Source organism: Carcharhinus amblyrhynchos, chromosome 17 (genome assembly GCF_965287045.1).
Source record: "Carcharhinus amblyrhynchos chromosome 17, sCarAmb.v2.hapA, whole genome shotgun sequence".
Taxonomy (NCBI): Eukaryota; Metazoa; Chordata; class Chondrichthyes; order Carcharhiniformes; family Carcharhinidae; genus Carcharhinus; species Carcharhinus amblyrhynchos.
In genome coordinates this window covers 32476267-32490533 of record NC_137340.1, presented here as the reverse complement: position 1 = coordinate 32490533, position 14267 = coordinate 32476267, and the positions used below count along the sequence as shown (strand labels likewise).

Here is a 14267-nt window from a genome sequence, read left to right as displayed (position 1 = left end):
CCTACTCCTGCTCGTATTTCTTATGTTGTTTACAAATTGGCCTCAAATCTGTTTTCCACGTTAGATGCTTTAAAAAGGTGTTTGATCTATTTGGTCTGATGGTGAATTTTAGAAGTAGCCGGTTTCTTCAGTATTTTCTTCACCCTCTTGGACTTTGAAGGATCTTGCAGGGACTGCAATGAAAAGATGGCTCATAGGTCTGTACAGCAGAGTAAATGCTATTTCAGTTGATAAGTAGAAATGCAGATGAGTATCCCAATGATTTCCCATTGTGCGCACTCTCTCTCTCCCCTGTAAAGCATGGCAAGTATATGGAAAATTTTGATAGTCTTTTATCTTGTCACAACTTTATAGGCTTTAGGTGGCAACCTTGTTTTCAAAGGTAACCTTGACTTGAGATGCATTGATGTGGAATATTTACTTCCTAAAGCTGAGGACACCGCCTTTAGACAGTTTTTCCGTTCCCTATCTTTAAGGTTTTAACATAAGAAATAGGAGCAGGAGTAGGCCATCTAGCCCTTCGAGCCTGCCCCGCCATTCAATAAGATCATGGCTGATCTGTCGTGGCTCAGTTCCACTTTCCCGCCCTCTCCCCATGTAAGGCAATGATGGTTAAAAGCATTATTAAAAGCTATTAATATTAAGATTCAATTTCAAAGGAATAGTTAGAAATCGTCCTGCTGGTATATTCTGTTAAAAAGTAAAAATGCCTTTTTTCCTTGAATTATTGCTCTTGATGTATCAAAAATATTAAGATAGTCTTTCTACGTGAATAGAATTTACGTTGTATTTACATATTTCAGCGATGTATTTATCTGACCTTGTGCTCAAGGGAAGACTTCAGAGATGATTGGTTTGTGAACTTCAAATGCACATATGTAACTGACAACTACAATGCACCATCAAAATAATTTTAACCGTTGGCATTGAATGAAGTAAAATTGGTAACTTTTAGTAAAAACTGTATGGTGGATATTCTGTAGTTAAAGGTTATCAGCTTACCCTGGTACAAGATCCTGGTTTTCAAGAGAAGGAGCTTGGCCAATGTTTGTTAAGCAGCAGAATGCTATTCTAATGCACTCTATCCTTCATGAACCATAGAAGTGATTAAATAGTTTAATTTTTGCACACGACAGTTTTGCAAAAATAGTGCAGATTTTAATATGTACATTTTCTGAAATTAGCTCAGTAGGGGGAGTTAAGTGACAATGAAATATGATGTGACCATTTGAGATACTCATGCTTACTTCCTCTGTTGAATTAAGTTGATTTGTCTACAGTTTGGGGATTTTCACAATAACTTAATTATAGTGTTACTTGTGACGCTAATAAATAAACATTAGTTCTTTCAAATTAACCCTTTGGATATTATCACAAAATTTTAGAATTGGAAATAAGCAGCAAATACGTTGTCGTACTTATTTCAGAATACCCTCAATGCAGAGCAGCCACCAATTCTCATACTCTTAAGTTATATTTCATGGTCTAATTTAAAACTGAATAATTCAGAATACTTTCATTAACAACGTCCCAGGCTGAACTGTATTCCCATCTTGCAAAACATTGCAATAAATTATGGCCTATTAAATATAAATAAATGATGAGACCAGGCAGTTACTTGTTTATTTTCCCGAAGGTTAATCAATGTATTGCACTTCTTCATATTAACTGACTTACAGTATAAAAGGGATTAGATAATCATTGCCTCTTAATTGAAGCACAGCTCCAAATGGCACATTTGCTAGTAGGGAACAGAATAAAAGGGTAAAAGTAATGACGTTTTTCTTCCACAACTACTTTCTTAAGATATAAAATTGGATCATTGGAGGCAGACAGATTTTACTGTGATGGGGAATGATGAAGCATGATTTCTGCAAGATTGAATGTTTTTTGAGGGTTTTCAGATTATAGATTAAATAGGCTCAAATAGTACATGGTATTCTTAAGTTTTTTAAAGCAGGGAGTTGTTTTACTGGTATTAAACTGGCATTTTCAGTTTGTGCATAGAGAACAAATCTAGGGCAACAATGGATCCCCAGTTATACTATGTATGAAAATATCTGATACTCTTAACCTAACCTATGAAGATCTTTTACACTTGAATGATCAGTACTGTTATTCGTTTTATCTCTGCGTACAAATCAGCATTTCATGACGGAAAGTAAAGGTTTGGAAGAGAGTTTATTTCAAGTGTTTCCTTTTCAATAGAGGTATCAGCTTTGTGCATTCCTCCTCTACTCCCTTCTGTCCAGTCAAGATCTAAGGAAACTGCCCTCTTGGAATCATGCACTTCTTGTGCTCAGGCAATATTTGCTCACTCTGCTTTGTATAATGCCTCGTCCTGGACTACGTTGAGGAGGCAGCATTGAAAAGGTCATTTAACAAGTTCATTGCAGTGTGGTGCTACAGTGGTTATCACTGCTGCCTCACAGCACCAGGGACCCAGTTTTGATTCCAGCCTTGGTGATTGTGTGGAGTTTGAATGTTTTTCCCGTGTCTGCATGGGTTTCCTCCCACAGTCCAAAGATGTGCAGTTTAGTGGATTGACCATGCTAAAATTGACACTTAGTGTCCTGAGATGTATAGTCTAGGATTAACAGGGAAATGTGTGGGTAGGATGCTTTCTGAGTTGGTGCAGACTTGATGGGCAGAATGGCCTCCTGCTGACTGTAGGGATTCTATGATCCACATACATACTGGAACAGCTTGAAGCCACATCAAGTTGGAGAGACCTCTGGTTTATTGAGAGAGCCTCTATTCTGTTCATGGAAAGTATGGGTTTGCCTTGGAGAACTTAAGTGTGTTTAGTGTGCAGAAAATATCTGGGAAGCTTACATTTCACTCAGGAATACTTCAACTATATTAAATACCCAATATGCATTGTACCAACTATCTGAGACATTGAGGGCCAAATCGCCTGTCTCTGCACTGTAGGGATTTTATGGTATACTTGGTGCTACGTGCTTTTCTTAGTCAAGGCAGGTCTTTTCGAGCAACGTTTGCAATAAAAGTTCTATCCACAAGAAAAATGGACAGCCAGAGATAACAATCCAAATGTCCTATTTCAGACTTCATCATATTAAAAAGCTAGTGATAATACTATAAGAAAAATGGGAAGTGTTTTGAACGGGACAGTATAATAGGGTGTTGTGTATGTAACCTGAGACTGTAACATCTTAGAATAAATATCTTTGTTATTTGTTTTCTTCCTAATTAATTTTATCAATTTGAACATTCTGCTTCATGTTTGTAGTTTCCTTTCTGATCTCACTGCCATGTTTTTCCTCTCCTTTTGGGTAAATAGTATCTAGCCAAATAGGACGGTTGTAGATGAAAGTCAATATGTCTATCAAAAGATTCTGCAGCAGCAATAAGCTCTAAGGGGATTATTCTCACCTATCATCGTGGAGCAGTTCTGGGTGAAATTATTTGATGTCTATTAGGAAAGCATTGTTATGCACTGAGGAGCAAATTCCTATCGAGAGAATAATATTTTAGAAAAATCTGGTGTATTCTTATTATTAGATGCATTAAATATTTGATTTAGTCTGCAACAGTATTACTATAACAACAAGAATTGGTTGTTATACTGTTGTTTTGTGCCATTAAAGCCCAACTTCACAGCACATCTGTTTAAATTGCAATGCTTGCATTAGAAAAAATGGAATATAAAACTAGCCACCCAGCTGAGTTAGAACATAGTGTAGCCTGTATTATGTTAATAATCAGGTCTCCTTTTCACGTTGGAGTGCATTCGCGAAGGAGTGTTTGACGTAAGTAACTGGCTGAAATTCCAAACTAAGGTGGACCTGGTGTTGATGCTAACTTCCATAATATAGTTTTTTAACCTTAATTGTGTTTACCCATTTTTAGTTGAGACAATGGCGAGGGATGGTCCATTGAATATGGAGGCTGGTTAGTAGCTCCAATACTTAGCATTCCAAAGGGACTGTTTCCACTCCTGTAACACCTCCAACATGCCATCCCCTTCCCTCAAACACAGGCAATGTAGCAAATGTTCTTTTACTCCCTTCTCCCCATCGAAAGCCTCAAGCACCCCTTCCAGGTGAAGCAATGTCTTGCACATATTTATCTCAATTCAGTTTGCTATATTCACTGCTCACAATGTGGTCTTCTCTACACTGGGGTAACCAAACTGAGATTGGATGTCAGCTTTGTGAAACATCTCCTTTCAGCCCAGGAGCATGACCCCGAGCTTCTCATTGGCTTCTCCTCATGCTAATATGTCTGTCCTTATCCTACTGCAGTGTTCCAACGAAGCTCGACAAGCATTTCAGCTTTTGATTTGGCACTTTACAGCCTTCTGGAATTTCAGATCATAATCTCTGCTTTCCCATTTTGTTTCATTTGCATGTGTTTCTCTCAATCTTGTTTTTTTTCATACAACAGCTATTCATTATACTGGCATCGTCAAAATAAAAAGTTTTGGGCATTCCACATGATGAGTTTCCATTGGCTCCTTTCAGGCTGCAGGTCATAATTATCCTGATCATATCCTAACAGTGTATTCATTTTCCAACAAGGCTCTTTGGTTCATGATCATTGAATGGTAGTCCTGGGATTGCAGTCTTCTCCTGCAAGTTCCCAAACTCAATCTGCTACTTCAGCAAAAAGAGCAAATTTCTCAAGGCTGTCTGGGATTTTCATGATCTGTACGTAGGGCGGCATGGTGGCACAGTGGTTAGCAATGCTGCCTCTCAGCGCCAGGGACCTGTGTTCAATTCCTGGTTTCAGTTACATGTTCTCCCTGTGTCTGTGTGGGTTTCCTCTAGGTGCTCTAGTTTCTTCCCACAGTCCGAAAGATGTGCTAGTTATGTGCATTGACCATGCTAAATTCTCCCTCAGTGTACCTGAACAGATGTCGGATGGGGCGACTGGGGGATTTTCACAGTAATTTCATTGCAGTGTTAATGTGAGCCTACTTGTGACTAATAAATAAACTTAACTTTACATTAGATGTGAAAATCTTGCATATATAGCACCTTTCACAGTCTTGGGATATCCCAAAGTTCTTCACAACCAATTTGTTTTTATTTGATGTGCAGTCACTGTTGTGACATAAGAAATAAATCAATGCTACTCTCCTGGTACATTTAGTAACTGAATCCTTGAAGGCGATTAACCAGCTGAACTTCAACAATTTTCTTTGTTATAATTGCATTATTTCGAGCGTGCGTAAATTAGCAGAAAACATAGCTAGAAAGCACAACCACAATAGAAATTGAAATAGTGTTGATCTTTGAAAAGTATACAGTCTGCTCATATATCTAATTATATTTTCTCCAATAAAGTAAGGCAAATATGTCTTGTCTAATTTCCAAACTTTTCTTCTTCTGTGGCTGGGTATAAATCAACAACTATAATTTTACACCTGGATAGTTGACCAGGATATTACATCAGGAGGGGCAGTGTATATAACCATAATACCTCTGTATTTGAGTTGGGTATTGAGTCATTATGTATTGTTCTGTAGTCTGTTCTGAGTAACCACTGTTGCTCACGTCAGAGTTTTCAATTTGCCATTTGTGCATCACGTATCAACTTTTGTCTTAAAGTTTATGAATAGTTTAGGGATGCCGATGAGCTTTGTAGGAGGTCAAAACCAGGCACCTTCTCTGTTGTGTCCTTCACTAAGTATTTATTCCTGACTCCTTGTGAGGACATTTCATTTTTCCAAGTTTCTTCAGCAGTGAAATCACATTACATGAGGTTGGGTGCACGTGGGCTTATGTAACTTCATGTGGAGATGAGGGACGTTACTAATATTTAATGATTGAACTTCAGAACATGTAAGCCTGGATAAACCATGTTTTGCATTAGTGTCGGTGAATGATGTTTCTCCCATTTCAATGTTGTTTGTGCCTCATTAGAGCTGGTGTCTAAATTGTGCCCTAATTTTTAAATGATCATCTATAATCATAAAAATGAATAATACAGAATGATCAGGAAAATGAAGCCATATTACCATGGAAACACATCTCTGGCTTCTGCTGGAATGCACTCTTCACCCTTTTATGTATTATCTTTGTCTAATGTTCTTTCTTGCTGCTAATATTGTATCCTTAACTTCAATAGGGAATCAGAAGACACTGCTTTGCTGTTTCTTAAAGAGATTTACAAATCAATGGACATTAGCCCTGAACAGCCACAGCATTGATAGCCATAGGCTGTGCTGTATTTACCTCAGCAATATTGGTAAGCTTTGGCTCATTATTTAATGTTCTCTTTGCATGTTTTCTTTTGATGGTCTAAATCAATATTTGAATTTGAGCCCAATAATTCCTGGGTGCCAATAACTTGGATTTTATTTCAGAATAAGTTCAGAACTGACAAGAGAAAGTATTTCTTAACACAGTGATTAATACCTGAAGTCATCCAGAGCGGATAATGGAAGCAACACCATTGTGTCTTTCAGGTTGTAATTTTGTGTTGTGATATGGAACAATAGTAACTTTAAAAGAGGTGCAGGAGCAGAAGATGCTTAAGTCATTGAACATGGCAGGACAAGTTAAAAGATCAGTTAATCAAGCATACAGTATCACAGGCTGTATTAATAAGGGCATAGTGGACAAGAGCAAGAAGGTTATATTGAATTTATAAAGGACACTCATTCAGCTTCAGCCAGAGTATTGTGTCCAGTTCTGTGCACTGCAATTTAGGAAGGATGTGAAAGATTTGGAGAGAGTCCAGAAAAGATTCATGGAAATTGTGCCTGCGATGAGGAATTACTGTTCTGAAAAAAGATTGGAGAAGTTGAGTGTTTTCCACAGAGAAAAGAAGGCTGAGATGGGGATTTGACAGAGACATTCAGAGTCACGAAGCACCTGTACAGAGAAGATAGGGTGAAATTGTTCCTACTTATGAATGGAACAAGAACATGGGCATAGCAGGAATACCGTGGGGCAGCACAGTGGTTAGCATTGGTGCTTCACAGCTCCAGGGTCCTGGGTTCAATTCCCAGCTTGGGTCACTGTCTGTGTGGAGTTGGCACGTTCTCCTCATGCCTGTGTGGGTTTCCTCCGGGTACTCCGGTTTCCTCCCACAGTCCAAAGATGTGCAGGTTAGGTTGATTGGCCATACTAAGAAATTGCCCCTTAGTATTCAGGAATGCGTAGGTTAGAGGGATTAGTGGGTATAATATGTAGGGATATGGGGGTAGGGCCTGGGTGGGATTGTGTTCGATGCAGACTCGATGTGCCAAAGGACCTCTTTCTGCACTGTAGGGTTCTGTGATCTATGATCTATAGACTTAGAGTAATTGGCTAAAGAAGAAAAGAGATGTGAGAAAAATCTTATTCACGTTGTGACTAGTTACGGTCTGGAATGTACTGCCAGAGATTGTTATGGAGGCGGATTCAACTGAAGCTTTTAAAAGGAAATTAGACTTATCTAAAATGGAAGAATGTGCAGAGTTATGGGGAGAAGGTGGGAGAATTAGTGATTTTTTGGAGAGCCAGTGGAGACATGATGGGCCAAATGGCTTCCCTTTTGTAGTAGTTCTATGATTCTGTAAGGAAGGCTGAGCTAGTTGGGCTAAATGCCCATCTCTCTTTAGTACTTTTGTTTTGAAATTGCTTCTTGGATGCCCAGCATTGTACTTACAAAATAAATATAACAGTAAGGAATAATGAAAGGTTTGAAGCATCCTGAAACAAATGCTACATTGAAGATTAATGGAATCATAACAACTTCATTATTTTGCTTTGATAGAACTATTTTTTGTGTAAATTTGTATTGAAGGTTTAAAAAAAAGGCATTTGCATTCATATAGTGCTTTTCATGTTCTCAAGATGTCCAAAGCAGCACAGCTAATGAGGTACTTTTGAAGTATAATCATTATAGCAAGGAGATGCAGCAGCCAATTTACATAGATCAAAGTTCCTGCAACAGCAATGAGATGAATGACTAGATAATTTGGTAAGGTTAGTTAATGGATAAATATTTCACCTTGTAATAAGAGAAATCCCCTGTTGCTTTTCAAACAATGCCAAGCATAGTTTAGCATCAGCCTAAGAGGGCAGACAAGACCTCGATCTTCTGTACCATCTGAAAGTCCTCAGTACTGCATTAAAATGTGAGCATACGTTCTTAAACCTCTGACCTTCTGTTTCCAAGGTAAGAATACTGTCATTGAGGCAAAGCTGACATCTAAACAGATGTTGAGCTTTGGCAAGAGGAAAATTCAACTCATTCATTTTAATTGATGATCTTGTCTCCCTTGACAGGCCGTTGCAGACAGAATAAATAAAACTCTAGTTAATCAGAATGAATCGATCACTGTGTTCCAAAATTCTAATTAATTAGTTCCTGTGTTTGAAATATTGATTGTATTGTATAGATTTGATAATTAAACCAATAGTCACATCTTCAAAAAGTTAAAAAATGTTGACAGTTTCTGTCAGTAGAATATAATGAAATGATGTTCCCAATAATGGGTGCATCCAGAACCAGGGGTCACAGTCTGAGGGTACATGGTAGACCATTTAGGACAGACAAGGAGAAATTTCTTAACCCAGAGAGTGGTCAGCCTATGGAATTCACTATCAGAGAAAGTAGTTGAGGCCAAAACATTGAATGCTTTCAAGAAACAGTTAGATATTGCACTTGAGGAGAAAGGGATCAAAGGGCATGGGGGGGAGATGGGATTAGGCTATTGAGTTGGATGATTCATCAAAATGAATGGCGGAACAGGCTCGAAGGTCCAATTTGCCTCCCCCTGCTCTTATTTTCCATGTTTCTGAGTGACTGTGGGTTCATAACAATGATCACACTTTCAAAAGTATTTAATTGTCTGTAAAGCAGTTTGGGACTTAAGGTTGTGAATGGCACTATAAGTTTTGGACTCAACCTGTTAACTCTCTTTCTGTCTCCATGGATGCTGCCAGATTGGATGACTTTTTCCAAGCACTTTGTTTTTATACTACATAGTCTTTTTAATAAATATTGTGTTATTTCCAGCATATTATTATAATGTTTTAGGACTATATCTTTTGGTTTATAACAAATGGTTTTTGTAACCTTTGTTGAAGTCTGATAGTAAACCTGGCTGCAACAAAAACAGAAAATGCTGGAAAATCTCAGCACATCTGACAGCATGTGTGGAGAGAAAACACAGCTGAACATTTCAAGTCTGGCTGGTTCTTCAATAGAGCTATCTGGTTTAGTTGTTGGATCAAAAGGAGAGTCACTTTGTTATTGAAAGAGGGGTGCCAAATGCTAACACCCAGGGACAGGAGCAGATGTTTTTTAAGTCCACAATGAGAAGATCGTAAGTCTCCTAAAACCCAGAAAGGTATTATCAGTATCAAGTCGTAAATAGTTGTGATAGACCCTGTCCCTTTGCTTCTAAGGTAGAAGACGATGGTAATTAGAATTAATTGATTATCATTTCCACACAGGGAAATAGGGCTAGGGCATTTCCTGTGGCATGGAGAAGAAGGTAGAGGATGTTATTTTGAGATTAATTTAAAAACCTTCATTTAAGCCCAGAGATATCACAGAGGGGTAGTTGTAGTTTTGGTTTTGAGTGGCCTACAGTCGATCGGGAGAAAGAGAACAAAATGATAGAGATTAGGCCTGGACCTTAAGCAAAGAAGATCCTGATTCTATTGTTGTACAAGTGGAATATGGTTGGGAGCTCATGCCCAGTCTGAAACTGCAGTTCGTGAAGAGTTGCCCAGCTGAAGGTAAACGAAAAATTGCCAGGGAAAACCCTCATGGTAGACGACAATGTTGATAAGGAAAAGACAGTAAGAAGTCTCATAACACCAGGTTAAAGTCCAACAGGTTTATTTGGTTGCAAAAGCCACTAGTTTTCGGAGCATTGCTCCCTCATCAGGCGAGTGGGATTTCAGTTCACAAACAGAGCATGTAAGTGGATTTTGCCGTCGAACCTTTCTGACACTCCTCAGCCACCTCGTACACCAGCTCTACAACACTTACATTGTCTGTCTGTACCCTTAAGACTTGATTACCTGTAAAGACTCACATACCAACCATTACTTCGTCTGTGTCTTTATATGCCCTATTTGTGAACAGAACTCCCACTCACTTGATGAAGAAAAACTGCTCTGAAAGCAACTGGCTTTTGCTACCGCTTTAACCTGGTGTTGTGAGACTTCTTACTGTGTTTACTCCAGTCCAGCGCTGGCATCTCCACATCGGGAAAGGAAAAGAACAGATGTTAAACCCTGGGAGTTACAAAATACTTTGGATTGGTTCCAGGAGTGAGTGTCTACTTAAGGGACTGAATAACACAACAAAATGGGGGGTTTTCAGTTGTTAATAAAATTGGAAAGTAGCAAACTTCGTTCAACTGTACAAATATATATCTCCTATGAAAAGAATATAGCGTTTAATTAATAGTATTTTGTCTTTAGCTTTGCAATAAAATTACTTTTAGGAAGTCCTCTGGTGCAGTGGTAACTTTCCTACTTTAGCTCCAAACGCTCCAGGTTCAAGTCCCATCCCAGATGTTGTTGGCCATAGAAGACGCAATCATAACATGGCCAAACGGATTATCACCCTGTAAATTTTCCCAATGTACCTGTGGCCAGGTGGTAAGGAGAGTTTCCTGGTCAACCAGAACTGCAGAGCAAAGACTTGACAGAGTTCAAAAACTCTGGCAAGTTCCTGCCAAAGGTCCAAATGGTTCAAATTTCTCTTTAAACTGCTATCAGTCTCTGCAGAGATTTTAATAAAGTTCAATACAACCTGTCAAAAACTGAAGTACAAGAATTATATATTAGTAAGTGACTGCTGGCATGTGGGGAATCTCCAATGTTGAAATACCTATGGAATTATTTAACATTAATCATGACGATAGAGTATACACTTGCTTATGATGTAAATCCCCCAGTTGGTTTGTGGTTTGTTGGCCATGCAGATCCAGAAAATTGCGTGTTTGGTTCCAAGTCGCATTTGGGTCAGTTGAACTCGGACACAATGTTTGTTGGAAACTAGAGTTGACTTCAGTGCCCGTTTCATGAGGGATAAAATCAGCCACACTTTCCAATCCTCATTCACACCCAGTGGTAACCAAAAGCATTTTTATGGGGATAGTTGGACAAATGGAAGGGAGCATTCAGTGCAATGGAAAATCTGCTTGTGTTGGTACAAGCTGGACCATTTTCAAAGTAAAACTCACTGGAGGATTTTGGACACCATGCTATGGCTTAATGCCTTTGAAGTCACCTCCAGGATGGATGAGAGGGAAAGTCATTGTATATTATTTTTTGTAGTAAAGTTGCAAACAGTCATATAAAGATCAAACAAGGAAGAATGTCTCTCTCTCTCTCTCTCTCTCTCTTCCCCCATACATAATGACCACAAAGAGCCAGTGGTAAAGGAATTCAAAGTAATTGTCATTCTCAAAGCTACTGGCAGCATACTTCTTGTTATGGCATATGCCTGCAGCTGTTTATTAGCATGCAAGTGCTTTTTCACTTGTTTAGATTGGATTGCCAGCTCCTGATTTATACTGTTAGTGCCTACTCCCTTATCTAAATGACAGAATTATAGACCTATTCTTTCTCCCTACTGTGATTTAAGCTAAACCAAAACCCATGTTATAATTCCCACTTGGGCGCAGTTCACTAATTACCTTTTTGGATAGCTTCAATGTTCTTTCGTTGCATTCAACTATATTAGGCCAGCTGAGAGAGAATGGTTTGCAATTCTGCTTTTGAGTTTGGAGAGCTGATGAGCAACTATACCAGTCTATCTTGGTTTAAATGAGTGTTTACAGTTGAAACTATTGTGTGTGATAATATTACAAGACATGCATAGGATTACTGGGAAACAATTTTTTAAAATCCCTGAATTTTCAGCCAGTCATACAGTTTAAATTTAAGTTTGTACCTGCTTTATTTCAAAACATAGGGTTAGCCTCATGCTACCTGTCAGTTTGGAACTGAAGCCACAGAGTAACATATTTACGTTGTGATCTGACACCTGTAATTTAGACATAATGCCTTCAGATGCTGAAGGTTTAGCTTTAGTAGGTAGTGTAATCATTGGTCTCAATCTGACAAACTACTTTGCTGCAACACTGAAGCTGATATGTTTTGAGTGTACCAGTTCATACTTTTTTTTATTCCCTAGTATAGCAGACTCTCTCCCTTGGATACTACCATTTTCTGGGAGCCCTGTTCTTGTTTGCCCGCACCATCTCATCTTGGGCTTTAGATTGGCTTCACAGGTCGGCGCAACATCGAGGGCCAAAGGGCCTGTACTGCGTTGTAATGTTCTTTGTTCCATGAAAGCCCTAGTAGTTGCAAGTCACTAAAACAACAATGGTTGTCCGTCTGCAATAAATTTATCCTTGGAAGCAACCTTTTCACAGATTCAAATAATGATGGAAGTTGCAATGTTACTTGTTTACCTGTTTACTTGCATCCTTGAATCTAAAGATTTCATTGGTACTTGCATTGTGGACAGTTTCCAGCATAACACTACTGCAACTTTGCACGGCTACAAAGGATTCATCTGGTGTAGCTTTTATAATTTTAACCATTTTAACTGCAGATATCTGGACAGCTTAAACTGACATTGATGATCATTTAAAATTTTGAGTCTGATCATAGCGAAATGAATCTATCAGCTCCGTGGTTCCTGCGTCTAGATAATGGGATTGCTATTGATTTTAATATAAAAATATCATTATTCCTGATTATTTCTTTGATATTTTGTAATTGACTGATTTGTTACAGAAAATGATAATCTGATAGCATAAATAGTTTAATTGTAAAACTAGCTACCAGCAATTGCATTACATGACTGTACTAATGTCCAAAGTAGGAATTCTTTGTTCCATTCAGTCTGATGGTTTCTGGTCCATCCCTGTGCATGAACACTTAATTAGAGCACTGTTTTGTATTCCAAGTTGAGTTTTTTTTTAAACTGCAGTTGTTTTTTTTTTGACAGGTCATCTAATACACCATCAGCTCTGCTGAACAGTGATTTTAGACCTCCAAGTGAGATCAGTAGCTGTATCTTTTACCTTCCTACTGGGACAACAGTATTTATACAGTCTGGAATTATTCAACAATACAAACAACTGACTCTGAAGAAACATTTCTTACATTGGGAAGCTATAACTTGATTGTCACCAGTTCAGAAGTGGCTTGTGCTAAATTAATGAAGCAGTGCAACTGATCTTTTAAGAAAGCTTCTGTTCTGATTTATTTGCTAACTAAACTATTCATTAGCCTCTGAAGATCACTGATGCATTGTTTTCAGGATACTAGCTTGCCTGGTGGAGCTGATGAAATGTACATTATCCTGTTGTCTTGTCCCTGTTAACTCATTCCATCCACTGTAGAGTTCATTCACTTAATCTGCAGTGGCTTGCTTCAGATAAGTGAATGATTAGGGTTTACAAGGGTGCATCTTGAATTAGGCCACCCGTGCTCCTGCCAAATGAATGCATTTTTAAATATATATTTCATTTGTTAACTTGCAAATTATTTTAATTTTTATTAATTGTTTTTGGCTTATATAAATAGTGAATATTCTAATGTCTAAATTGATTGCACACTGTGAATTCAAGAGGCATGCCTTGTATGTACTGCACTCTTCACTGCAAAAGAAAAATGAAATTTCATGCTAGGAAATCAACTTCTTATCAAACTATGATGTACGTTGGATCCCCACTCCTTGCCAAGAAAAGATCAGTTCCCTCTTTTTGGATGCACCCCAAATGGTGACAGTAAGGTTTCTTCTGGAATATGATATACATTGTGACAAAATTGCAGCAATTGTCAGACTGACAAATGTAGTTTCATCTCCACATAGAAAGATTTCAAGTGGACTTTGCTCAGTTTTCACCTTCCATAAAGTCCAAATAAATAGCCGCTTCAAACCATGCTGCTGATGCTGCCACATGGTTTTTGGGTTTTATAAGTTTTGGTGGTGATCTGTTGGGCCAATGACAAAATTGGCCAATGATACCAAATGCACAGAATTGTAATGAAATAAAGACCTTATATTGTGATCAATGCTATGGAACTCGCTGATGATTGTTGTTATTTTGGAATGGCATTTTGTTATTAGACCTGAGTAGACAGAACGTGCCAGTTTATTATTATGTCATTAAAGTAGCCCACAGTTGTTTACTTTACAGTATGGGTAATCTAACCAATCAACTGGGTAAGTAAATACCAGGCCCATGAGAAATCTTTGTTACTTCTTTCTTCTCTTGTTCCTGGCTATGGCCATCCTAAATTCCCTCTTTTCTCTGTCCATAT

General features: G+C 38.2%; 1 protein-coding gene across 1 annotated transcript in view; it reads left to right on the top strand.

The window, feature by feature from the left end:
• Nucleotides 1–14023, top strand: part of sec23ip (SEC23 interacting protein) — a 114134-nt gene extending 100111 nt beyond the window's left edge. Inside the window, exons 18-19 of the mRNA XM_080205740.1 lie at nt 6097–6216; nt 12946–14023. Of these exons, the coding sequence (XP_080061866.1) occupies nt 6097–6178 (82 nt within the window). The 3' untranslated portion in view covers nt 6179–6216; nt 12946–14023. The remainder of the gene's footprint in view (nt 1–6096; nt 6217–12945) is intronic.
• Nucleotides 14024–14267: the final 244 nt, after the last annotated feature.